This window comes from Chlorocebus sabaeus, chromosome 21 (genome assembly GCF_047675955.1).
Source record: "Chlorocebus sabaeus isolate Y175 chromosome 21, mChlSab1.0.hap1, whole genome shotgun sequence".
NCBI lineage: Eukaryota > Metazoa > Chordata > Mammalia > Primates > Cercopithecidae > Chlorocebus > Chlorocebus sabaeus.
Genome location: NC_132924.1, coordinates 3,664,888 through 3,692,715, shown reverse-complemented (window position 1 = coordinate 3,692,715; position 27,828 = coordinate 3,664,888). Strand labels below are relative to the sequence as shown.

The window sequence follows — 27,828 nt, the reverse complement described above, 5'->3', positions numbered from 1 at the left end:
CGATCTTAGTTTTATGACCCTGAGGTAAGAACCAGATGCCAGGTATAGTTTCAGTATAGTCACCCGCAAGTATTCCGGGCCCGGAGCGAGGAGGGTAACACGCCCGAGTGGGATGATGATTTCTCAGAGGTTGGTAGATTAAGAGACCAAAATTCGGTAGGAGATATCCATGTTGGCGAGGGTGGTTTTGACTGAAATGTGCTATGTCCAATGAACAAATGAATGTACTATGTAATATTAAGAATTTTGAGTACTGGTCGATATTCATGTAGAACTAGTTCTATATGTAAGTGTAGTATTATGTATGATAGTTAAGAAATTGTGAACACTTGCTTATATGCATGTGGAGCAAGCTTGTAATGTATCTAATCTGTGAATGTACTGTGCACAATCAACCATTGGCAGTACTATATATTCATGGGGACTAGCAGTAATGCACAAAGTACATAGAAGTATTAATGTATTAGTGCTGATGGTCAGTACTTACATAGAAATTAAAATGCGTGCTGAAAAGAATATAGAGAATAGTTTAATTAGAATCTCAGCTTTGGGTGTTGATGGTGAAGCGGGAATGCTTTTTCTCTGAGTTGCCCTGGGGAGGGACTCTCCATTTCTGGTTTACAAGACTGGCGTATGGGATTATACTACACGGGCAGTTTCATTTAAGTAGTTTATTCTCGATTAGGGCAGTGAGTGGTATGAGAACAAGAATAATAGAGAAATATCTCATAGATGCTGTCTGTCCGATGGTAATGAAAGGATGTTCTTGGCTGTCCTCCGATCCATGTGAGTGTGAGTAGGTCGGTGACTGAGATTCAGAACAGATATTGCCTTAATGGGCAGAATATTATGTTTTGTTGTTTGGATGTGTGGAGTGCAGGAATAACTGCTAGAAGGAGAGTGGATAATAGAAGGGCCAGTACACCTCCTAGTTTATTGGGGATGGACCATAAGATTGCATATGCAAATAAAAAGTGTCACTCTGGTTTAATGTGGGGCAGGGTATTTAGGGGGTTGACTAAGGTGTAATTATCTGTGTCACTCAGGAAGTCAGGCGAGAAACAATACTAGAATTATTAAAAGGAGGAGGAGAAAAATTAAACCTAGAATAGCTTTGGTTATATAGTAAGGGTGGAAGGTGATTTTGTTGGAATGTGATGGAATTTCTGAAGGGTTATTAGACCCTGTTTCATGTAGAAATAAAAGGTGGAGAATTGTTAGGGCTATGATGATGAAAGGTAAGATGAAATGGAAGGTGAAGAATTGTGTAAGAGGGGCTTTGTCAACTGAAAATCCACTTCTGATTCATTGGACAAGGTCAGTTCCAGTATATGGGATGGCTGATAGGTTTGTGATTGCTGTAGCGCCTCAGAATGATATTTGGCCTCATGGAAGCACATAGCCTATAAATGCTGTTGCTGTGGTTGTGAGTAGGAGGATAATGCCAATATTTCTGGTTTCTAAATATATGAATAACCCATAATATAAGCCTCCACCAACGTGTAGGAAAAGGCAGACGAAGAATGTTGAAGAGCCGTTAGTGTGAAAATAGCGGACTCTTCAGCCGTAGTCCACATCTTGGTTAATATGGGCAACAGAAGAGAAAGCAATTTAGGTATCGGGTGTGTAGTGTATGGCCAGAAATAACGCTGTGATGATCTGGAGGATTAAGCAGGTACCAAGAAGTGAGCCGAAGTTTCATCATATAGAGATATTAGATGGTGTGGGGAGATCAATGAATGAGTAATTAATGATTTTTATTAGTGGGCTTGTTTTACATATAATGGTCATTAGTGTTCTTATAGTTGAAGTACAGTGATGGCTTTTCATATCAGTCATGGCTATAACCCATGTGGAATAGTGACATAGGCTTTTTTATTACTAAGTATTCTTTTGTTATGGGATTTGTGGTTTTTTTCTAAACCTTCTCCTATTTATGGGGGCTTAGGGTTCATTCTTAGTGCTGCTGTAGGTTGTGTTATTGTGTTGAACCATGGTGGGGCTTTTATGGGATTAATAGTCTTTTTGATTTATTTGGGGGGGATGATGGTTGTTTTGGGTTATACTGTGGCAATGGCTATTGAGGAATACCCTGAGTAATGAGGATCAAGTATTGAAGTTTTAGAAACTTAATTATTGGGGCTACTAATAGAGTTGGTGTTACTTTGATGAATAGTGAGTATGATGGGGTGGTGATCATAGTTAATTTTATTAGTGTGGGAAGTTGAATCATCTTTGAGGGTGAGGGCCCAGGGCTGATTCATGAGGATTCTGCGGGTGCGGGTGCTTTATATAATTATGGCTGTTGATTGGTGGTAGTTGCTGGTTGAACATTGTTTGTTAGTATTTATGTTGCAATTGAAAAAACTCGGGGTAATAGATAATTAAGAGTAAAGTTAGAAAGGATGGAATAAAAAAAGAGAGGAAATAAAATGTAATTAGGCCTCTTTGAGTAGTTATGGTAATGAGGCTGTGATTTGAGTCTGTGAAATTGTCTTTGGTAAGGACTTTTCTAGTCAAATTAGGTCTAGCAGAAGTGATGGTAGGTTTTGGCTTGTAGATAGGTTTGAGTGAGGGGTTGTGTGGTGAACTGTGATTGAGTAGAATCCTAATATATTGGAGAAGCTGAATGTTTGTAATGGATATTTTATCTTAAGATTATTAGTTATAAAACTAAGTTCCATTGCCAGTAAGAGTCCTAGGAGGGTTACCCCTTGGGCTGTGAGTTTTAGGGGAGGTGGTATTGTTGTTTGTGGGGGATGAAGTAGGGATTATGCTCTTGGTAATGAAAAAATCAGTGAAGATACTGCTGACTGTAAGGTATTTAATTGGGTTTATTAGGGAAGAGTTATTTTCATCAATGCTAATTAGGGTTGGGAAATGGGGTTGTCCTATTAGAGCAAGGAAAATAATTTGGATACTATAGACACTTGTTAGGGAAGTGGCAATAAGAGTAGTAGAGAGGGCTCAGGCATTGGTATATGATCTGTTTGCGGTTTCGATAATGAGATCTTTAGAGTAAAATCCTGTGAGGAAAGGCATACCTGTAAATGCCAGGCTGCCAATAATAAGGGAGGAGGAAGTAAGGGGTAAAGTCTTAAATAGTCCTCCTATTTTTCGGATACCGTGTTCATCATTGAGGTTATGGATAATGGATCCTGAACATATAAATAATATAGGTTTTAAAAAGGCGTGAGTGTAGATGCGTAGGAATGCCAGGTGTGGTTGATTCATGCCAGTTGTAACTATTATAAGGCCTAGTTGACTTGAGGTGGGGAATGCTACGATTTTGTTGATACCATTTTGTGTTAGAGCACAAATTGCTGTAAATAAGGTGGTAATAGCCCCTAAACACAGGGTAAGGGTTTGGATTAATATACTAATATTAATATTCTATTAAGGGGTAGAAGCGGATAAGCAGGAAAACTCCTGCTACAGCTATAGTGCTACAGTGGAGTAGGGCTGAGACTGGGGTTGGGCCTTCCATGGTCAAAGGAAGTCAGGGGTGGAGGCCAAATTGAGCCGATTTTCCTGCTGCTGCTAAGAGAAGGCCAATTAATGGAAGAAGATCGGGGTAGGATTTAGGATAAATGCCTGTTGAGGTTCTCATATATTGGAGGATGAGAGGAATCATGCTATAGCTAAAATGAAGCCAATATCGCCAATGCGGTTATGCAGAATCACTTGGAGGGCTGCTGTATTAGCATCTGCTCAGCTCTGTCATCAGCCAATTAGTAAAAAAGACTAATTCCTATGCCTTCTCATCCAATAAAAAGTTGAAAAAGATTGTTGGCAATGACTAGAATTAATATTTTGGTGAGGAAAATAAGTAAATATTTGAAAAATTGATGTTAGGATCTGATTTTATTTATCAAATATTGAGAATTCTCTAATAGATCAGATGACAAATAGTGCTACTGAGATAAATATTATGGAGAAGTAATCTAGTTTGAAGCTTAATGAGAGTTTAAGGGTTTGGATTGTTACTGGATATCAGTTTGAGATGATGGCTTCTGGGTCTATATACACAAACATTGTGGGAATGAGGCTAATGGTGAAGGTGCATGAGCTAGATATTTTCACGTAATATGGGTACAAGTTCTTGTGAGGGTTGATTAAGATAGTAATAATTGGTAAGGTTAAGGAGATTAAGGTTATAGTAATGGAAAAATACATGATTATTACTTTTATTTGGAGTTGCACCAATATTTTTGGTTCCTAAGACCAGTGGATAGCTCTTATCCTCTAAAACTTGAGAACACCATGTTGTTAGGCATGGGGCCAGGAGTTAGCAGTTCTTGCATAATTTCTCAGTAAATAAGAAGTTGCAGACTTCTGTTAGTAGACCCACAATCTAATGTTTTGATTAAAGTATCTTTACAGCGTATAAAACATATAATAATCTTAAGGTTTAGGGATAATAGAATAGGTGCAAGATGTGTAAGTATTGGTATATTTTCTCATGTAAAGGAAGTTTAATACTGTTAATGTAATATGTAAGTGTTCCTCATTGTGTTGTGATAAGCATATGTAGGGAATAAAGGGCTGTGATTAATATATTAAGTCCTAGAAACATAATGGTGATGTTTGATCAGGAGAATGAAGCCACTATTACAAAGAGTTCTCCTATTAGATTAATGTTAGGGCCTAAGGCAAAGTCAGTAAGATTTGCTACAAGTCATCAAATTGTAACAATTTGTGGGAGTTATGTGGGAGCGATTAGTGGGAGTAGTGTTTGAAGCCCTCGAGAGAGTAATATGATTCGGCTATGGATTCACTTGTAGTTTGAATTTGCTAGGCAGAATAGTAAGGACAAAGTAAGTCCATTGGCAATTATGAGGGTAATTGCACCGGTAAAGCTTCAGGGAGTTTGAATGAGAATAGCCATAATAACAAGTGCTACATGGCTTATGGAGGAATATGCAATAAGTGATTTTAGATCAGTTTGTCATAGACAAATAGAGCTTATCATAACTATACCTCATAAGGATAACATGAGGAAGGAGTAGGCTGTATATTCTGTTGGGTGCTGAGGATAAGGGTAAGCCTATTATGCCATAGCTGCCTAGTTTTAGGAGAACCGCTACAAGTACTATTGTGCTGGCAATAGGAACTTCTGCATGGGCTTTAGGAAGTCATGGGTGAAGTCCATATAGGGATATTTTAACTATACAACCCATAATACATGCTAATCATGTAAGGTTATTGGATCAGGAAATTAATAGTTCTTGGGTATTAAATATTATTATCATGTTCAGTAAACTGAGGGCATTTTGAGTATAAATAAGTATAATAAGTAGGGGGAGAGATCCCACTAGTGTATAAAATAAGAAATATGAACTTGCATTGAGGCATTCTGGTTGGTTACCCCAGAGGATGATAATAATTAAGGTAGGGATAAGTGTAGCTTCAAAGAGAATATAAAATATAATTAGTTGTCTGGCTGTGAATGCCATAATTTTAAAAAATTGTAGGGAAATCAATAAGGAAATATAGAGCTTTTTCCATGGGGGTGACTCGTTGGAGAGGTGGTACTGGCTTGCTATAATTATAAGAGGTAGTAGTCAGGCTGTTAAGATTAGAAGGGGTGATGTCAGCGATCAGAAGAGAAGGTTAATGAGAAGTTGAATAGTTTGTCATTGAATTGATTAAAAATAATAGGGCAATGAAGCTGATGATTAGGCTGTGAATAGTCTTATTGATTCAGATTGTAGAGTTTTTAGAGAGTCATGTTATTGGTAGCAGTATAATTGTTGGAATAATAATTTTTAGCATTGAAGTAAATTTAGGTTATGTACATAGTCTAGGCCATACATGTTGGAGATTGAAACTGGTAAGGCAAAGCCCACTGCGGCTTCACAGGCAGCAAATACTAGGAGGGTAATAGGTATTATGAATGCTAGGGTGAAATGGATATTTAAGGTTATAAGGGTATTTATGATGAATAATCATATTATTATTCTAAGTGTAATCTCATAATCTAATGAGTTGAAATCATTTATTTTGGCTTAAACTATCTACCAATTCAGTTCAATCTAATCCTTTTTGAGCTCATTCATAAGTTAACCCTAGGACTAAAATGATGACTAGTATAAGGGCTGTGCTGATTATTAGTGTCAGGTAGCTTGTTTGAAGGGCTCATGGCAAGAGTAGTAGTAGGGCAATTTCTAAGTCAAATAGGAGGAATGTGATGGCTACTAGAAAAAATTTTATGGAGAAGGGAATGCGGGTGGGTCAAATCTGCATTCGTAGGGGCTGGATTTTTCTATATAAATATTAAATTGTGGGAGCCAAAATGTAATAACTGTTAGTGATAGGGCTGATAGGGTGTTGATTACTAGGGCTAGTATTAAGTTAATTACTCTTTTTCAGATGTCAAAACTAATTGATTGGAAGTCAGTGGTACTGTTTATATTAAAAGAGTAAGATCCTCATCAGTAAATAGAAATATACAAGAATAGTCATACTGCATCTACAGAGTGTCAATATCAGGCAGCGGCTTCAAAGCCAACGTGATGGGTAGATGTAAAGTGGTATTTTAATTGGCAGAGGAGACAGGTAGTGAGGAATGTTGATCCAATAATGACATGAAGTCTGTGAAAGCTTGTAGCTATAAAGAATGTTGAGCCATAAATTCCATCAGAAATAGCAAAGGGAGCCTCAAAGTGTTCTGAGACTTGTAGGAGGGTGAAGTAAATACCTAAGGTAATTGTGGTAAGTAGTGCTTGAATTATTTGTTTTCAATTATTTTCTGTTAGGCCGTGATGGGCTCAAGTAATTGAAACCCCTGATGCAAGTAATACAGATGTATTCAGGAGGGGTACTTCCAGAGGGCCGAGGGGAGAAATGCCTGTTGGGGGTCAGTGTCCTTCTAGTTCTGGAGTAGGGGCTAGACTAGATGGTAGAATGCCCAGAAGAACCCAGCAAAGAACAGCGCTTCTGAGATAACAAATAGGACTATTCCATATCGGAGGCCTTTTTAAACAATTGTCGTATGGTGACCTTGAAATGTACTTTCTCAGATAATGTCACATCACCATTGATATATAGTCCGTGTATTGGTTAGTAGGCCTAAGGTTAAAAGAGTAATAGAGTTAAAGTGAAATCATATAGCTAGGCTGGATGTTATTAGGAGAGCTGAGAGAGCCCCTGTTAAGGCCAAGTACTGGGTTTGATTAAATGATAGGTGTGTGTTTGGTGGGTCATTATGTGTTGTCATATAAATAAAGGCTTACTAATAGCATAAAGACATAAGCTTGGATAAGGGCCACAGTGAAGACAGAATTAGAATAATAAGGGTGACTGAAGCTGTGGGAAGGTTAATAGTTGATACTAGTGCAGCTCCTCCAATTAAGTGTTATGTGTGACTGGCTGTAATGTTGACTGTTAAACGTACAGCTAGTGCCATTGGTTAAATAAGTAGACTAATGGTTTCATTGATTACTAGTATAGGGATAAGTGGTCTGGGTGTGCCTGGTGGTAGGAAGTGAGCTAAGGAGTTTTTAGCTTTAAAGTAGAAGCCTGTGATTACTGTGCCTGCTCATAAGGGGATTGCTATACCTAGGTTTATTGATAGTTGGGTAGTTGGTGTAAATGAGTGGGGTAGAAGCCCAAGGAGATTGATTAAGGCAATAAAGAGAATTAAGGATATTAGTATAAGGGGTCAGGTTCGTCCTTTAATATTATGTGTAATTATTATTTGTTTTAGAGCAAGTTGAACTAGTCATTGTTGAATAGAAATCAATTGGTTATTGATTAGATAGTTGGAGGTTGGAAGGAGTGTGGTGAGAAACAAGATGATTAGTGCTGCTGTGTGTAACCCTAGGATTATCAGGGCAGTAAATGAGGTGAACAAATTTTCATTCATTTTAGTTCTCAAGCATTGTTATATTTTTGCGTTTTAATTATTTTTGGTGTAAGGGGTGTATGGCAAATGAACTTTGATAGTTTTAATTGAATAATGGAGAATAAAGTTATGATTGTTGATATAATAATAATAGGTCATGTGGAAAGTACCTAGTTGAGGCATTCACTGTAGAGAAGTGTGATTTCTGTCGGCCTTTAACTGAAAAGGTTAACGCTGGGGTAGCTTTACAGTGAGATTATAGTGTGGATATAGACCGCGTTTTGAACGTTTTTAGTGGGACTAATTCTAGAATAACAGGTATAAAAACTGTGGTTAGATCCACAAATTTCTGAGCATTGTCCATAGTAGAGGCCTGGTCGTATAGCGGTTAAGGCAAATTGGTTTAAGTGTCCAGGTATTGCATCTGCTTTGAACCCTAATGAGGGAATAGTTCATGAGTGCAGGACATCTTCGGAGGAGATTAACATGCGGATGGGAGTTTCTATTGAGAGGATTGTTTGGTTATTGAATTCGAGGAGTTGAAGTTCATCTGGTTTTAAGTTGGCTGTTGGAAGTATATAAGAATTGAAGCTTAATTCTTCATAATCCGTATACTTGTAGCTTCAATACCATTGATGTCCAATTGTTTTAACAGTGAGAGGAGGGTTATTGATTTCATCTGTTATATACAGGCTGTGTAGGGATGGGAGGGCAATTAAGATTAAGATGATAGCAGGCAAGATAGTTCAGACAGTCTCTATTTCTTAGGCATCTGTGGTGCTAGTATGAATCAATTTTGTTGTGAGTATTAGAGAAATAATGTATAGAACCAGGGAGCTAATTAGGAAAATAATTATAAGAGTGTGATCATGAAAGGTAAGTAGTTCTTCTGTAATAGGGAATGAAGCGTCTTGAAGACCTAATTGAATTGGATGGGCCATTAAGATACATAGGGCTTAACCTATAACTTAACTTTGACAAAGTTATGAAATAACTTTACTAATACGTTATTGAGAAAATCATAGAGGTTGTGGGATTGGCTTGAAACAGTCTGTGGAGGTTCAGTTCCTTCCTTTTTCGCTCAGGTCTTCATGTAGGTTGGTTGTTCAAATGCTTTATATTTTTGGAAAACCTGATAGGAGATAAAAGTAGGTTCCCAGTGAATTACCCATTTTATTATGATATAATATCCTTTTTTGTCTCGTGTGTTTTGACTTTATATATTATAAAATATGACAGCTTTTGACTTAATATAATTCTCCCCCTCTCATTTGGTTAACATTTGCATGGAATGTCTTTTTCCATCCTGCCACTTTCAGTCTATTTTCATCATTAGATCTGAGGTGAGTCTCTTGGAGACATGACATAGGTGGATTTTGTTTTCTAAATTAAAAAAAAAAATCCCTTTATGTAATATTTGCCTTTGATTGGGAAGTTTAGTCCATGCATATTTTAATACTTTTCTGAAAGGAAATGACTTACAATTACCATTTTATTGTTTTATTTGACTCTTGTACCTATTTTGTCCCTATTCACTTTGTATTCCTTTGTGTCTTGTTGATATTTGTAGTGACATGCTTTGTTCTTTTATTTTCTGTTGTGTAGCGCATTTTCTTTATGGTTCCCATGTAAATTACATAAAAATCTCTTAAAGTTACAACTGTATATTTTAAACTGGTAACAACTTGCCCTCAGTTGCATACAAAAATGCTTGCTCATTACATCTGCCCTTAACTTATAATGTCACTAAGTATATCATATTTAATGGGTGTTTTAATTTTCATGATGTCTTTCAAATTTTAAAGCACAATTGTTTTCTGCCTAATTATCATAATACTACAAAGTTTTACTTTTGTGTACGTGCATATCTTTCCCAGAGAGTCGTGTATTTTTTATATGATTTGGTTTGTTTTCTATTATTTTAAATTTTGAATGGGAAAGACTTCTTTTTGCATTTCTTGTAGGACAGTTATATTGCTGATGTACTTTCTCAGCATTTAGTTATCTTGGAAAATCTTTATTTTAAAAAATTTTGTAGGATAGTTTTGCTAAAAGTTTTTTTTTTTTTACTTCAGCACTTGGAGTATGTAACTCAACTCTCTTCTGCAGGGTTTTTGTTCAAAAATTCACTGATAATCTTGTAGGAGCATGCATATAGGTGATTCATCTCTTTTGTCTTTCTGCATTCAAGATTATTTTCTGTGACTTTCAAAACTTTGCGTATATTATAGTGTCTTGTTATGTGTCTCTTTATCCCAGTTGGAGTTTGTTGAGCTTCAGTTTTTAATATTTTTTTCTTACATTAGATAATTTCTCAGTCATTTTTTGTATGTCTTCTCTAAAACTTGTTTCTTTTTGTCATTTTGTTGATATTCTTGTTTTTCTAGTTACCCTTAGTTGTCTGTGTTCCCATGTTAAACACTGAGCATAATTGAGATGGTTGTGTTGATTTTTTTCAGATAATTTATACAGCTTAGTTTCTTTAGGGTTGATTTCTGCATACTTGTTTCTTTGATTGGGCCATCTTAGTCTGATACTTTGTATATATTCTAACATTTGGTTGAGAAATGAGCCAGACTCCGTCTCAAAAAATAAATAAATAAATAAATAACCACCTATCACAGTCTGTATAAAGTGGCTTTCTTTCCTGCAGTGTCTGACACCAATTTACCAGGCTAGATATTGAGAATTTCTCAAACCTGTTCTTAAGATGTCTCTTCCCTAGATTTGTGTTCCCTTTATTGGGTTATGTGGATTTGCCCATATTTCTGCTTAAGAGCCTGTAATTAGTTGATATACCGGCTGTTTATCTGTGGTCCTACAGTCTCTCTGCTGCTTTAACAGTCATTTACCTTTTCTCTCACAAACACTACCCTGTCATTCAAAGTATAGCACCATTTCTTTCAGCACTCTGTGTCTCTGTAAACAGAAACCAGTCTTTGGAAAGACCCCACAAAGCTGGAAGTACGGACCATGTGCCACTATTTTTTTTTTTTTTTTTTTTTCGCTTTTTAGAGAGAAGCCAAGAGTTGAGAGTTTACACTTAAAGGCATTATTCTGTATTGGGGAGGAGGTGGGTAAATGTAACAAATGTTCCATTGTCTTCTATGTGGCTCTTAGCATCATTCTCATCTATGGCACTGCCATCTCTTAACTGGTTTTTAGAACTCTTACAAACGCATTTTGGTCAATATATTTTTGTTATGTTTGCATGTCTATTAAGGAATTTGGGCATGTGGTATTATGCCATCTTATTGTGCTTGGTATAATTTTATATTTTGTATTTGTAAAGTATATTCTCCTGAGTCTAATCAGTGGTACAATTCATTTTTATTTCTTTTAGCTGTATCCTCTCATTTTACTCCAGACCTTTCGCCTGAGCAAAGCATAAAACATTTATTCCCAAAAGTGATACTGAGAAGATATGAAAGCTATGACACTGAAAATTTAAACTTAAGACTGGACAAGTGTGGGTGAGTGTAAGGGACAGAAAAAAAGTTATAATGGACTTAACCAATATTTATCAACTACTATTAGCAAAATCTTTCAATGCGATGAATGTAGCAAAGCTTTTAACTGGTGCTCAATCCTTACTTAAGAGAATTTTCATACAGGAGAGAAACCATACAAATGTGAGGAATGTGGCAAAGCTGTTAACTGGTTCTCAAACCTTACTCAAAATAAGATAATTCATACTGTAGGGAAACCCTACAAATGTGAAGAATGTGGCAAAGCCTTTAATCAGTGCTCACACCTTATTGGACATAAAAGAATTCATACTGGAGAGAAACCTTACACATGTGAAGAATGTGGCAAAGCCTTCACCCAGGGCTTACATCTCACTAGACACAAGGCAACTCATACTGAAAGAAACCCTACGCATGTGAAGAATACGGCAGAACTTTTAACTGGTTCTCATACTTTTCTCGATGTAAGGGAATTCATACTGAAGAGAAACACTACAATTGTGAAGAATGTGGAAAAGCTTTTATGCATGGCTCAATCCTGACTAAAAACAAGAGGATTCATACTGTAGAGAAATGCTACAATGGTGAAGAATGTGGCATAACCTTTAACCAGAGCTCACATCTTATTGGACATAAGAGAATTCATACTGGAAGAAAACCCTACAATGGTGAAGAATGTGGAAAAGCTTTTATGCATGGCTCAATCCTTATTAAACATAAAAGAATTCATACTGGAGAGAAATGCTACAGATATGAAGAATGTGGCAAAACCTTTAACCAGAGCTCACATCTTATTGGACACAAGATAATTCATACTGGAGAGCAACACGATAAATGTGAAAAATGTGGCAAAGCCTTTAACTGGTTCTCAAACTTTACTAAACTTAAGAGAATTCATACTGGAGAGAACCCCTAGAATTGTAAAGAATGGGGTAAGTCTTTGACCAATGCTCAGTCCTTACTGAATATAAGATAATTCACATGATAGAGAACCCCTACAATTGTAGGGAATATAGCAATAGTTTTAATTTGTGCTCAACTTTTACTGTAAGTGAATTCATTCTGGAGAGAAACCCTACCAAGGTAAAAAATGTGGCAAAACCATTAATGAATGCTGACATCACAATCTACAGCAATGATTTCATCCTAAATAAAAGTGGTATTAATGTAATGACTGTTGAAGCATCTTTCACAAAGTAGAACCCTTAATGTGCACGAGATTATTTTAGTGAAGGAAAGCATTGTAAATATAAAGAAAGGCACAATACCTTACTTATACCACAGATTTTATTGTACACTGGAAAATTTATACTGAAGGGAAACTCTCCGGGAGTTCCTCAAACTTTCTGTTGGGGAGAAACCCTATGGATGTAATAAATGTGGAAAAACTTCTGTTCCATACATATACCTTACAAAACACTGGAGAGTTTCTAGTAGAATATATTATACAGATTTAGGAACTGTGAAAAATACATTAGAAACCAAGCCTAAGTAAACGTTATAGATTGACAGTAGAAAGCACCAAGGCAGTAACAATTTGAGACATTGCTCTAATCAGTGTTGATTATAGATAATAATTTAAAATAGGTTGCTTACTTGTATGTAAGTTTAAATGGAGAAGGAGATTGATTTTCTCTTTGGACAGTTATAAATTACATTCAAATTATGCTTTTGGGGATTGGAATAATTACAACTACTTTGAAAAGCAAATATTTATGTGAAGTAAACTCACAAATTTCTTGATGTTATATTGTCATTTCTAGTGCTCATGTGAAAGCATGTGGTTAATGGTTTCTGCATCAGAGCTCGGAGACATCTGCACCATTAATACACTTTTCCCTGGAACACTAAGGACACTTGAATATAAGACGCATGAAGAAAATCTAGGTGGAGAGGCCCTTTATAAAAGTGTAGTAAGTGATTTGTGAGGTAGTTGTTCAGGATAATATGATTATGCATTGTAGGAGAAGAGAAACATTTTGAATCTTAGAAGTGAATTGTTTTACTAGTTACACATAAAAATAATGAAATACTGTGGAGTTTAAAATGCTTTTCGACATATTATTTGAACTTAATTTATTTTAATGGAACAAAGTTGTTTTTAATGTCTTAAGACTATTTTCCATTGAATGAAATGCATCTTACCACCAACATTAACCTATCCCACCATATCCCATGTTGTAGGTAACTGATGGTCACAATATACTATTGGATAGCATAGTGGAAGGTAACATAGTACAATGACATCTTTTGTAATCCCTTCTCTCAGTGGAATATTGTTACCAGAGGTAATATTTTTATTTTTTTCTTCTTTTTGTAACTATAGGATCATTATGATGGTTACAATAAAGATTACATAAGACTATAATAAATTATATTCACATATTTCTGAATTCTGAATATTTTAAAATTTTATTCTTTATTTTTTCTGAGTGTGCCCACTCTAGTCTGCAAAACACAGATTTTTGGTTTTGATTTACATGGGTTTACATATACAAATATATCACTTTATAGATAAACTTCAGGTGTAAGAGATTTGTGGTGAATGTAGTTATGTTTGTGTGTAAGTGTGTACCTATTTTGAGAAGAAAAATATCAGATCAATACAGATAAATTTTAAAAGTGTTGATAATTTACTAGGCAGGTCAAAACCTCAAAGATTCTGAAAACAAATCTGTTTTCTCTGCTTTGTATTGAATTCATTTATCTAAAATCTTATGGCCCCTTGGCTCAGAATCTCTTTGGAAATCCTTTGGTTTTTCTTGCCTGTTTCTTATGCTGGACCTAGTATATAATTTTCTCATTCCAAGGTTCATGTAGTATTCTTTATATGATGTCCTCTGTGATTATAAGAATGACTTTTATGAAATTTAATAGTGCTCAGAAAATAACTTTTAGACGTTAATGTTTCTACAGTGAGTGTTTTTAAGTTACATTCATTCTTTTTCTTTTCATTGGAGAACTCCATTTAAGCCACTTTTTCTTTTATGATTGTTCTTTTTGTGATTGACATAATCAAGTTTATTGAGCTAATTTGTTTATGTAAACAATAGGAGGCTTCATACATCATGAGGTTGTTTTGGCACATAAATGAACATACACAGGGCAGTGCTCGCTGTGTAATAGATGCTCCATAATTAGCAGTAAACATGCAGAGGCCCAGGGACTGTCATTTGTTCACGGAATTATGCCAAGCATCTAGAAAACTGACTTTAAACATTGTGCTGAAAATATGTGTCTTTAATAAACAAACCTCAACAAGAACCTCCTTAGATAGCTGAGTTGGGTAGGGACTCCTCTTTCAGCATCCTAGAAAGTTTGTTCATTCTGTGTCAAGGACAAAATCCAGCTAGAAAGAATCTCAAATGTGGTTTACCAATGCAAAAACAGCTTTGCTTTTTATGTGCATTTTCCAAATGTTGAGGGATGCAGACCAATGAGGCAGAGGACTTCTTGGGCAAAAAGACAGAGAAAAAAAAAAAAAAATATATATATATATATAAACAGAGCATCCTAAGTAGCCTTTGTACGGAGCCAGGCACTAGGCATCTGCTTACTGTGTCTTATGCCGTTTAGTCACTATAATAACTCTGAGGTTCATCTTTCCACTTTTCAGAGGCATAGACAGGCTCAGAGAGCTGCAGTTATATCCTTAATACCCACCTGGTAGCTAGCAGAGTCACCACTGTTTCTTGGAGGAGACAGACACCTACTAAATAGCTGGCCTGGGAACTGTGCATTGGTGGTGAAGTCCTGGTAGGAGCCCAGGAAGGTGGTAAAGGAGAAGATGGCTCAACCTGGAAGTCTAGTACCAGAGGCTCATTTAGCTTCTCCCTTGTACCTGACTGGGAGTATCTGGATTATACTCAAGGTTTCGGGTAGACTTATTTTTATATGGAGGGGAACAAGAAGAGGCATATGGTCAATGACAGCACTGTGAACCACTGGCAGTTTGGGGGCTGCGGCTTATACCAAGAAGGTCCTATTTTTCAGAGACTTGTGCATGTGGAGGACACAGGTGTCCGTGGTGAAGGAGGTTCTAGGCTTCCAAAGTTTTATGTGGGCCAGGTGCAGTGGCTCATGCTTGTAATATCAGCACTTTGGGAGTCCAATGTGTGTGGATCACCTGAGGTCAAGAGATCAAGACCAGCCTGATCAACACGGTGAAACCCTGCCTCTACTAATAATATAAAAAATTAGCCAGGTGTGGTGGCAGGCACCTGTAATCCCAGCTACTCAGGAGGCTGAGGCAGGAGAATCACTTGAACCCAGGAGGTAGAGGTTGCAGTGAGCCAAGATCGCACCATTGCACTCCAGCCTGGGTGACAAGAGTGAAACTCCATCTGAAAATCAAAGAAACAATGACAAGAAAGTTTTATGTGGCGGTGTTCAGCCATTAACACTGTCAAGGCATCTTCATGTTACTTTGTCCTCTGTGGAGCACCAGCACCCACCTATATTAACAGCCTGTACAAAGAGAATTATCCCAGAGAGTCCTCAAAAAAGTCGTTCTTATAGAGTTGGGAAAACACAGACTCAACAGCACATAGGTCAGAACTGAGAACTGTAAACAGTGAGGCCTGCAAGAAATTTCCCTCAAGCTTCTGGAGACTCTGTCTGCTCCTCACGTGGATGGAAACGGCCTCAAGAAGCCTCATTTTCTATTTTAGAATAGAGGCAAGACAGACACAGGGCAAGACAGCCTAGGAATACTTTTTTGACTTTAAGCAATACAATTTTTTAACATTAAAAAGAACTTTGCCAAACAACTACAATTCCAGACATGACAAGGGGGCATATGCTGGGAGAGTCCAGGATGGGAGAAAGCCCATTTAAAGGGCCAAGAATCGAAGCAGATGACTCAGGGAAAACACATATATATTAAGCAATTCAAAGATGACTCAAAAATTTCGGTCGGAAAACTGGAAATCAACGTGATTTTATTTGCCACATGGATAACAGATTGGCAACAAATTAAAATAAAGTTAACATCCGGGAGAATCTAGATTCAGGGAAGTAGCTACATTCAGACATGCTGGTGGCAGTGTACCTTCCAAAGCCCTTTTGGAAAGTGATCAGTCTGTAGCTATTACAATTTTACATATGCATATCCTTCCACCGAGTAATCTCCTGGGAGTTTGTCATCTACAAGGGAATAATATGTCCAGTGGGCTGAGTGGTGTCCCCTCCCCAAAGTTCACGTTCTCACACTCAGTGCCTCAGAATGTCACTAGTTTTGAGTTTATTGGAGTAGACCCAAATCCAATATGACTGAAGTCCTTATTAGAAGAGGCAGTAAGAACGCAGAGGTAGAAGTCAGCTATCTACAAGCCAAGAGTTCGCAGAGAAACCACCCCAGCTAACAGCTTGTTGGATTTCTATTCTCCAGGATTGTGGAAAACTAAGTTTCTGCTGTTAAAGTCCTTCAGTCTGCAGTGGTGTGTATGGACGCTCTAGCAGATGGTTACAGACTACTGGGGCACATATAGAATGTTTCCTGAAGAGTGGCCAAAATTGAAACAGAAGATCATCATGTCCAGGCTCCACCTGCATTGCAAGGCTGAACTGCTGAGGGAAATGGCCTCCTTTATGGAATATTGTGAAGCTATGTGAGGTTGCAGCTCCAGCCCTGATGGGGCTACAGGAATGAGTTCTGTGGGATAACCAATACATAGAGCAGCTTAACCATCCTTCCTCCCCCTTTTAGCTCCCTTTTTGTGTAAAAAGCATACTAGAGTATGGACTTTTAAATCTTAAAGTTCTGGCAGGGCAGTGGGGTTGCCTGCTACAGGAAATATGTGGGGTGGGTGTTTAAGACAATATAAATAGGCTGGGCATTGTGTTTCATGCTTGTAATCCTAGCACTTTGGAAGGCTGAGGCAGGCAGATCACCTGAGGTCAGGAGTTCAGGACCAGCCTGGCTAACAAGGTGAAACCCTGTCTCTCCTAAAAATACAAAAGTTAGCTGGGTGTGGTGGCACCTGCCTGCAATCTCAGCTGCCTGGGAGGCTGAGGCAGTAGAATCGCTGGAACCCGGGAGGCAGAGGTTGCAGTGAGCAGAGATCGGGCCACTGCACTCCAGCCTGGGTGACAGAGTGAGACTCTGTCTAAAAAAAAAAAAAAGAAGAAGAATATAGATAGCAACATAAAAAGGCACTCATGGCCTAGTGTAAACAAGACAAAGCTATTTGTCTCCTCTTTCTACAACTGTATGAGCAAGAACTTAGCATCAAACCAAGTTTCTGTTGGAGACGAATGAAGGTCCAGTTCTTTTGGGCGGGAACTGGGGGTCACTTAGGTGTGAAAGCCCTGGGACAGAGGCAATGGAGTTTCCATATTTGAGTCTGGGTCCTGGGCCTGCCCTGATTTTCTTGGATTCCTGTCTGAGGTGACCCCTCTGTTCCTACTGTCGCCCCACAGCAACACTGGCCATGGTTGGTGGCATGGTGCTCCTGCCCTTTGTCCAAGGAGATGGAGTGGTTGAACCTATTACTTATTTTTACTGACCTGCGTGAAGCTGTGCAAGGAGAGTGCCCAGCAGCTGGGCCAAAAGGTGTCAGTAACCTGCCTGGCTATTTCTGCAAGGAGAAAGCCCAATTAGAAATTCTGCCCCCCAGATCACACACATAGGAGCATCTGCATAGACTTCCCAGCCAGAGAGAAAACCAGATTACAGTGTGAAGTCTTGGGGTTAGCATCTGAGTGGACAAACTTGTTCCCCAACACTCACTTCTTATCCTGCCAGCCATGACCTGGAATATGATCTTGGTAGACCCATCAGATTCCCAATGCCTGACAGCCTGCTCCTGTCCAGGGAGAGAAGCCTCATCTCTGGCTCCCATAACACATGGTGATGGGCAGGAATGTGGGGTTGCCCAGGTGGGATCTTAGGCAAGGTCTGGCCTGGATGGGTCTGCCCTGAGCTGCCCTGTGTTACCTATGGGTGCCCCCTGCCAAGTGACGCCCTCACTTTAAGCCTTCCACAGATGAGAACCTCAGGAAGTCAGGATATAGCAGGAGAACATCTTGCTCTTGAGCGTCTGCATGAAATTAGCTTGATACAGGGCTGCGTCTAGAATAAGGGTTTCTGGTTACCAGAGTTTGAATTCTGGTGGGTCTGTCACCAAGGACATGAAGTTACTTGAAGGTTCCATCACCTGGGCCCCTTCCTTCAGTACGACCTGCTCACAGGCTCTGCTGGGGTCCTGACTACTCAGCCTCCTTAACCATATCAACTTCTAGAACTGTCTTAATTGCAAATGGCATAATCCTTTATATAAAAATGTGCAAGAGTTTCACTAAGATACCACTAGAATTAAGTTAATCAGTGTCACAAGGTACAAGATACACATAAAAAAGTATACTTAAAGCAACCAACAATGAAAATAAAATATATACATTTGATTTATAATAACTTCAAAAATATTTAGAAAAAGTAATGTAAGTGCAACAATTTTACACTTTTTTTTTTTTTTTTTTTTTTTGGACAAGATCTTGCTCTGTTGCCCAGGCTGGAGTGCAGTGGTGTGATCACAGCTCACTGCAGTCTCGACCTCCTGGACTCAATTGATCCACCTGCCTCAGCCTCAGCAGTAGTTGGGACTACAGGTGTGCGCCACCATGCCTGACTAATGTTTGTATTTCTTGTAGAGACAGGTTTCTCCACGTTCCCCACGCTGGTCTCCAACTAGGCTCAAGCAATCTGCCTGCTTCTGCCTACTATAGTGTTGGGATTATAGTCGGGAGCCACCATGCCTGGCCTACACTTAATTTTTATTAATGCTGAAAGAAATCAAGATCTGAAATAATTGAAAGGTGTCTAATTTTTAAGGATGAAAATAATATTTCCAAGATAACAATATCCCACAAATGGACCGAGAAATTCGATATAATCCCTTCAAATTCCCAGCTATGTTTTTATGTAGAAATTGACAACTCTCCCCCCAGCAAAACCGATATAGATATGCACAGGAAACCAAATACAGGAAATGATCTTGAAGAACAACTGACTTCCACTTCCCAATACAAATTCTTATTGCAGGCCAGGCGTGGTAGGTCACACCTGTAATCCCAGGACTTTGGGAGGCCGAGGGGGGCGGATCACTGGAGGTCAGGAGCTCCAAATCAGTCTGGTCAACATGGTGAAACTCTGTCTCTACTAAAAATATAAAAATTAGGTGGGCGTGGTCGTGGGCGCCTGTAATCCCAGCTACTTGGCAGGCTGAGGCAGAAGAATTGCTTGAACCCAGGAGGAGGAGGTTGCTGTGGAGCTGAGATCACAGCAATACACTCCATCATGGGTGACAGAGTGGGACTCCGTCTCAAAAAAAAAAAAAAAAAAAAATCTTACTGCAAAGAATAATGGCTATTACCTCGCTTCCTCCCCACTTTTTTTCCTCTGTCAAGACAGAATTACAGAGTAACTTGAACACTCTTGTGATACGGCCAGCTTCAGCTTCAGGTTTTTCCCTGCAGGCTTCAACCCAAGCCAGGGTCTCGACCATTCCCAGGTGCTGATAAAAATGTTTAGGATGTTGCCCACAGCACTGAAAGAAACTAGCCCTGGCCCGAGGCCAAATTCCTTAAACCTTCATGTGAACTCCATAACCAGACCCACTCATTGCAGACATACTTGGGTAGAATATCGCTGATTCGTGCCTTGCAAGGATACGCTGCAGCCCCCTCTGTGTTGGTTCCTCTAATGCATGCTTTGGACAGACCACTCTGGGCTTCAGGGCTTCTTTCTTTGGAATTCCAACTGCCCCATTTCAGGGTGGTTTGGGGTAGTGTCTTGTGGGAATTCCGCTTCTGTCACTTTTGGGGCAACTCCAGCCACTGGTTCAGCCTGAGGGAAGAGCTGGTGTAGTCGGCATTACTCTAAAGAATGGGCTGGGAGGCCGGGCATGGTGACTCACGCCTGTAATCCGAGCACTTTGGGAGGCTGAGGTGGGCAGATCAGGAGGTCAGGAGTTTGAGACCAGCCTGGCCAACATGGTGAAAGCCTGTCTCTACTAAAAATACAAAAATTACCCAGGTGTGGTGATGGGTGCCTGTAATCCCAGCTATTCGGGAGGCTGTGGCAGCAAAATTGCTTGAACCTGGGAGGCAGAGTTTGCAGTGAGCCAAGGCCACTGCACTCCAGCCTGGGTCAGAGACTCTGTCTCAAAAAAAAAAAAAAAAAAAGTGGGCTAGGGAAAGCAGGACTCTTCTGGGGAGATCCCAGGATGCCCGCAAGTGCCTATGTGAGGCTCTGTCAGCCACTGCCTGATGCCTGCAGGCTGCCCTGCGAGTGCCAAGATGCTCTGAAATCTCCAGCAGGCTGGAGGAGGCTGATGGGTTAAAAATTGCCAAGGAGCCCAGACCTCAGCGGGTGGAAAGGGGTTAGGCTGGCCTCTGCCATGGGCAGGCCACCTAGGAACAAAGGCTCTGCTGGGGGCCGAGAGCAAGGTCCCTGAGTTAGGGGAGGAGGAATTGCACCTAGAGAAAGACCTGCCCACTGTCGCCCCCTGTTAGTTGCCCCTGTGGAGGTTAAATGGAAGAAAGACTCTGTGGAGAGGTTCTAGGGGAGCCTGCAGCCTCAGGCCTACTTCTGAGGGTGGCTTTTGATGGTGGTGGCAGCAGGGGCTCTGAGTCCCGTTTTCTGTGGCAGGCAGAGAAAAAAAAGAGAAGCTGCCCCACCTGCCCCACACTCACCTCAAGCTCACTGTGGCTTTAGGTGGTCTGAGGCGGTAGCTGGGCCAGGCCTTGAGGGGCAGGGCTAAGGGCCCCAGCAGTGGCTGTTTTGGTGTAGACAGCAGGCATGGCTGATACTGGGACCCGTGCAGGCCAGGAGTAGAATTTTTGTGGCTGGGGATGGAGTGTGGGTGCCAGTGTGAGGAGCAGGCTGGTCCCGCCGCCTCTTCCCTCTTTCAGGAGGGGAGCAAACACTGCAGCCCCCAACATGACAGGAAGGCCAATGTTCTCAATGTTGGGCCATTGAAGGGGACCAGAGGCCCCACGTGGCTAGAATGAGTCACTGGCCCCTTCAGAGCAAGCAATGAGATTTGTCTCTGAAGGGTCTACATCTTCCCAATACCCGAGCACATGTTGGAGGCAAACATTCTCCTGGGAACTGTCCTTGAGGCAACCTTAGACAAGTTCTGTCTTTAGGTGAGGGTCGCAAAAGCCATGCTCTGAGGGGAAGCCAAAAGGAAACCAGTGACATTATCCTGCACAAGAGGAGTGGTATGCATCAAACAATGTCACCTCCCAGGAGGGCACAGGAGATCATGGCTTTTTCTTTTTTTTTTTTTTTTTGACAGAGTCCCTCTGTCACCCAGGCTGGAGTGTATGGCATGATTTTGGCTCATTGCAGCCTTCACTTCTCAGGTTCAAGTGATTCTCTTGCCTTAGATCCCCAGTAGCTGGGATTACAGGCAAGCACCATGATGCCGGTAAGTTTTGTATTTTTAGTAGAGATAGAGTTTCACCATTTTGACCGGGCTGATCTCAACCTCCTGACCTCAAGTGATCTGCCCACCTCAGCTTCCCAAAGTGCTGGGATTGCAGGCGTGAGCCACTGTGCTTGGCTTGAGATCATGGCTTCTGTTCAGGACTTCGAAAGGATGGGGATTGCATGTCTGCACAGAGCCCATAAAACAGGTTTGTGTGGTTGGTGCCAAAGCCTGATGGCACCTGGAGTATGACGGTTGATTCTTGGGATATTATGACAGTTGATCATTGATTATTTGGAACTGAATAAGGTGACTCTGGCCATGCATGCTGCTGTCCCCCAAATGGCTCAAATCCTGGAGAAACTAAACACTTGCTCAGGTCCATGGCATACTGTCCTGAATTTGGCAAATGCTTTCTGCAGCATACCCTTAGACCCAAAGCCCCAGGACCATTTTGCCTTCAGCTGAGAGGACCAACAGTGTACCTTTTGATTGCTCCCAGAGAAACTTACACAGCGCAACTCTCTGACATGGTTTAGAGTGATGCGAGACATTTTGGAGTGATGTGCCCGACGTTCTCTGGGAAAACCATATGAATAATAATATTCTAATCTCTACAGATTGAAGTCTTTTGCAGAAACCTACCCAGAAACTTCTAGAGCATTTACAATCCAGAGGATGGGCCAGTCGTGCCCAGAAAGTCCAGGGACCATGGGGCACCATAACATTCCCGGGCATGGTCGGGTTAAATAAGACCCAAGTTTTTCCAACAGTTGTGATCATCAAAATCCAGCCATACCCACGGGCCTGTGTATAGTTTGGATCTGTGTCCCCACCTGAATCTCTAATTGTAATCTGCAGTGTTGGAGGTGAGGCCTGGTGGGAGGTGATTGGATCATGGAGGTGGTCCCTCATGAATTGTTTAGCACCATACCTTCCGTGCTGTTCTTGTGATAGTGAGAGCTCTCACAAGATCTAGTTGTTTAAAGTGTGTAGGCCAGGTATGGTGGCTCATGCATGTAATCCCAGCACTTTGGGAGGCCGAGGCAGGTGGATCACAAGGTCAGGAGATCGAGACCATCTTGGCTAACATGGTGAAACCCCATCTTTACTAAAAATACAAAAATTAACCAGGCATGGTGGCATGTGCCTGTAGTCCCAACTACTCAGGAGGCTGAGGCAGGAGAATTACTTGAACCCGGGAGGCAAAAGTTGAAGTGAGCTGAAATCACACCATTGCATTCCAGCCTGGGTGACAGAACAACACTCCCTCTCAAAAAAAAAAAATAAAATAAGTGTGTAGCACCTCTCCCCGCTCTCTCTTGTTCTTGCTCCAGTCATGTAACATGTGCCTGCCTGCTTCCTCTTCCCCTTCCACCATGATTTTAAGCTCCCTGAGGCCTCTCCAGAAGCTGAGCAGAAGCCACTTACCTTCCTCTACAGCCTGTGGAACTGTGAGCCAATTAAACCCAGTTCCACGTATTTCTTTATAGCAGTGTGAGCATGGACTAATATACCTTGTTTTATGAAAGGGATGTATCTGCAAAGGGATCCCCAACACAGGAGTCCAGAAATCAAAGACTGAGACAGACAAATCCAGTTTGTCAGTAAAAGGTAATTTATTGGGGGGAATTTGTGGCCAGAAGCATGGTCTTGAGTGGTAGCAAGACAGTAGTTCTCCAGGCTGTTACCCCCAAGATTTAGGGCTTACCTAGTGTAGGAAAAGAGTAAATATGCTCTATAAGGAATGTGCAGAGCAATTAAGACCAGCCTTCCAGAAAGAGAATGAGGTGCACATCGTAGCCTGTAGTTTGTGTGATGACATCTAGGTAGCTTTGACCTAAGGAAAGGGCTTTCAGTAAGTATGGGCTCTTACACAAGAAACAGTAGATCAATTAGAAATCTTAAAGGCATTCCCAGAACTGGGGTTAACCCAAAGTCAACATGGTGGATTCGCATCCAAGATGGAGCTGCTGTAGCCTCCACAGAGCTCCCTCCCCAGACCCATGGAGCCCTTAGGGTTTACAGGACTAGCGTAGAAATTCTCATCCAGGCAGTTTGATTCTTTTGGTTCTCAAAAGGGAATGGAATGTACACATCTGCTTCTTATTCTCAAATAATTTCTTCTTTCACTTTATTATTTCTTAAATCTTTCCTTCTTTTCCCTCTTCACAGAAAAAGTTCCAGAAAATTTAAAAATCTTTTCAGAAAAGACAGTACACTGAGCAGGATTTGCACATCAAGAAAAAGTAGAGGTGGGAGATGAGAGTCAAGTGTTTTGGGGGGTAGAGAAAAAGATTAGGCTGGAAGGGATACTGGGCCAGGTGTAGGGGTGTGCACATGTGTGTGTGTGTGTGTGTGTGTGTATCTTTCTCACTGAAGGTTTACTTGAAAAACTCCAGCCCTGTCTAGTCTGGATTAACAGAATGATGTGTGTTTGCCCATGGGCAGGTTGGGGGATTGAGGGCAGGAGACCCCGGAATGGAATGTGGTGTTGGCAGCTGGGCTGTTGGGCAGGTGAGATGAGCTGCAGAAGGAGCAGGGCTCTGGTTCCCATGCTCGTCCATCCTGCTGGCATGGAGCTTCCTCCAGGCTGTGGGGTGGGTGTGGTAGGTGGGGCTTCCTTCCTTCCCCAGACTAGCCCAGCAATTCCCCAGGAAGCCAGGCCTCTGCTACTGCTTCTTTCTGCACCTCTACAGGGAGGGTCACCCTGTCTGCACCAAGGATGGGGACAGCAGAGGAATCTCACAGGCCAGGTGGGTCTCAATTGGTAAACGAGGGGTGAACATATATGTGTTTGCTGTGGCTCCCCACTCTGTCCTTTGCAGACACTGCTAATCAGTCACAGTCACAGGATTCTCACCCCAGTGCTCATTGAGCACTACCAAAAGCTCCACATGGTTTATAAGTATCTGGAGACTCTTGCATTCCCTGTGGATCCTTCCTGACCAGATCTCAGAACCTTCCCTGGAAATGAGGAAGTGGCATGTCACCGCCCAGTACCTTAGGAAGACCCTGCCCTGTCAGTCAGAGATGGCATCTTGGGTGGCCACTCCCTGAGTGGAGGAAGAGAGGGTTTTGTGCAGGGAGCTTCCTTGGGGGATCATGGGGTAAGTGATGCCTTTGGTCTGACACAAAGCCTGGCGTGTGGAGCAGAAATTCCAGTGGGGCTGGGACAAAGAGGTGCTGCTCAACCAGGCCTCCAAATACACCTTGTCCCCCTCCCACCATAGCTGAGCCTGGATGGGAATGTGGACACCCATAGACTCCAGAGGATGGGACTCTGGTCAGCGGTGGTGTTGGGGTGTGGGGTGAAGGCAGGTGGGACAGGGCCTCCAGGTGTGGGAGGAGCCAGCCTTTCTTGTGAGGGCCTGGGCACATCGCTGCCCTCTTTGGGCCTCTGTTTCGTCCTCTGGCAAATGAACAAATGATGAGCCTGTTGTGCAGGCCCCACAGCGTCATGATGGGACTCGGGGAGGAAGGGAATTTGAGGATGCTTGTGCCTGGCTCTTCCCACGAAGGATGATGGTGAGAGCAATGCAGAGAGTCACATGAAACCGAGTCCTCAGGAGGCCCTGTGAGGAAGGTGTGGTTCCCATCACACTTCCCTTTTGAGAAAACAGTGTCAGGGAGGCCTGGCCGCCTGCCCAAAGTGACACAGGCAGTGTTGGAGCTGGGAGTGAATCTAGAATCAGGGCTCACTGAAGGTGGTGGGAGCATTGCAACAGCTGACTCAAGCCGGTTATCCAGGATCTGAGGTCAGGGGGGCTGATCCTGGCAGGTGGGGACCTCCAGATTGGCCATGCTGGAGACGAATCCCCAGACAGCGCAGATGAGGCTGTGGGGCAGCAGGTGAGTGGGTCTGTGGTGGGAGGGGCTCCAGGGAGTCCAAGAACAGACTTCTTTCCCCCCAGCTGGAGGCCTCCACACTAAGAGAGCAGGAGATCTTCGTCCCCCAGCCCTGCCCTCCTGTGGCCACAGGGCCTGAAATGCCTCCATTAGAGAGACCAGAGAAACCACCTAGGTGAGCTGGGCTCAGTGTAGATTTGGGGAACGATGGGACAGGGGACACCATGACCTTATGACTTGTTAAAATCCTATCATACAAGTAACTGGGGGTGTCTGGTGGCCTTGGAGCCCATCTGGGGAGATAGGGAGAGGAGGAGGAGGGCTGAGGGAGGCAGCTGAGGGTCCTGGGCTGTTGCAAGTGAGAGACCTGGGGAGGGGGTGTCCGGGCAGGAGTGGTTGGTGAGATTTCAGGGGACAGGTCCTGGGTGGGCACCTGACAATGGGAGCTCCCCACCACGACCACCCCAATGGCCCAGGGGGATGTGCCGTCTCTGGGCAGTTTCCTCACTTACCTGGAGAAGCTGCACACTGCCGTGCAGGACTGTGTGAAAGGGAGTGAGGCTGGGGCAGGCAGGTCGGGTACCGGGATCCTGAGGCTTGGAAGGAGAAAGCCCTGGACCCAGCCCTTCCATCTCAGCAAGGCTCCTCCCTTGTGAGCCCCATGGTCCTCCCCATGCCCCGTGAGCTGGGGCGTCAGGCCTATCTTACCTCTGAATGGTGGAGGCTCCAGAGCAGCTGCCAGTCCCTGCTCCTTGAGTGGTGAAGCTGCAGAGCTGCCTGACTGCAAAGCTGCAGGAGCTGCAGGAGCCGGACTCAGCCTCCCACTCAGAGATGCCCATGGAAGGAGAGGGAAATTGGGCCCCTCCCAGGTCAGGCAGCTTCTAAGCATTTTCTTTCTATACAAGGCCTCCGTTTGCCTGTCTGTTTTCAGAGAGTGTTGGGGCAGAAGGTCCCTGAGCCACAGCTCCCACACCTCCTCATCTAGAGCCCAGAGCCTGATGCAGGTCCCAGTGCTATTCTGTGCACATTTCTCACCCCTGCTGGCCTGGCATCAGTGCAGGATGGGAGGGTGTGGGGATGGGGGCAAGTCATGGGCCAGGGGCCTCTCTGAGAGTCTTTGGCTGGCTGTCTTCCAGGGAAATATGATCAACATCCAGAAAGGAGAAAGGGGAGCAGGTGGGGCTCTCACTTGGGGGAGGGTGGGGATATGGAAGTCAGAGACTCCCACCCACTTACCCTGGGTACAACACTCCCTGGCTCCATCCTCTGCATCCTGGATTTATTGGGAGGGTTTGATACACAGAGGAGACCCATCCCAATGGAGGGTGTGGGTAGGGGACAGGAATCATGGACAAATTCCTAGGGGGGCTGTTTATCTGTTTATATCCAACTCTGAGAAAAGGCTGGGACTGCATGGGATTGGAGAAGAGGGGGCCCATTAAGAGAAAAGCCCTAGAGATCGGCCTCAGTTTACTCCCTCCCTAAGGGCCCTTCAGCATCTTCCACCCACGCCCTGTCAGCCTCCTATCCTTCCCTCTGGCTCCAGGAGATCAAAGTCCTCCAAAAATGCAGCTGCTTCAGTGACAAGAGGGAATTATCTTCAGACTCAGGAGGAATATGGGGTTTATTTCAAGTCCATGGAGTGGCACAGTCTGATTGAGAGGTGAGAACTTAGCGGACTGACAGAAGGTGGGTGGAGACTGTCTTGTGGTCAGTTTCAGACAGCCTGTGGCCACGGCTCCCTGGTCAGCAGCAGGCCCTGTTGAATGGGAACTCTGGGCAGGGACTGGGAGGGAGGCCTGAGGTGTGGCTCCTGCAGCCTCACAGCTGCTGCTCTGTCCTACAACTACAACCTGTCCTGCCACGGAGCCCCCATCCTAGGAGGCCAACCACGCCCTCAAGGCCAAGAAGACCAGGCCATGAAGAATCTCAGGTGCACTGAGTGCCCAGGTGGCAGGGGCAGAAGGCCTCAGGGCTCAGTGAAGTTTGGGCTGAGCATGGGCTCTGGGAGTCAGACAGTTGCACTGGACTCTCAGCTCCACCATGACCAGCCCTGTGACTGGAGGAGGGGACTCACTGCTGTAGTATTTGGGCATCATTTTAATAAATTTAATGTGTTCATCCAATCATTTTTTTCTTAATCTATCTTCCTCTATAATCACCATGTACTAATGATCGCTGTTAGTGATTGTGTTCAAATGAATAAACTTGTTATATAGTGTGTATTATACTT

At 42.3% G+C, this 27,828-nt stretch overlaps 1 protein-coding gene and 1 pseudogene across 44 annotated transcripts in view; one reads left to right on the top strand and one right to left on the bottom strand.

Moving 5' to 3' along the window:
• The window catches only part of LOC140709617 (septin-14-like), a 120,743-nt gene that overhangs the window by 75,245 nt on the left and 17,670 nt on the right, over positions 1-27,828 (top strand). For 27 of the 44 annotated variants that reach the window (XR_012090165.1, XR_012090166.1, XM_073008760.1 and 24 more), the window contains one exon: positions 11,190-13,713. The exons of 4 other annotated variants lie outside the window; for them this stretch is intronic. Coding sequence is in view for 3 of the 40 variants with exons in the window: in XM_073008779.1 (XP_072864880.1) it covers positions 11,190-11,237 (48 nt within the window). In the remaining 37 variants the exon portion in view is untranslated. Of the gene's footprint in view, positions 1-11,189; positions 13,714-16,702; positions 27,259-27,828 lie in introns of those variants that run through there. 13 more of the 44 variants (XR_012090170.1, XR_012090167.1, XR_012090168.1 and 10 more) reach the window with 5 other exon arrangements.
• Positions 7,206-8,192, bottom strand: LOC140709616 (ATP synthase subunit a-like; annotated as a pseudogene).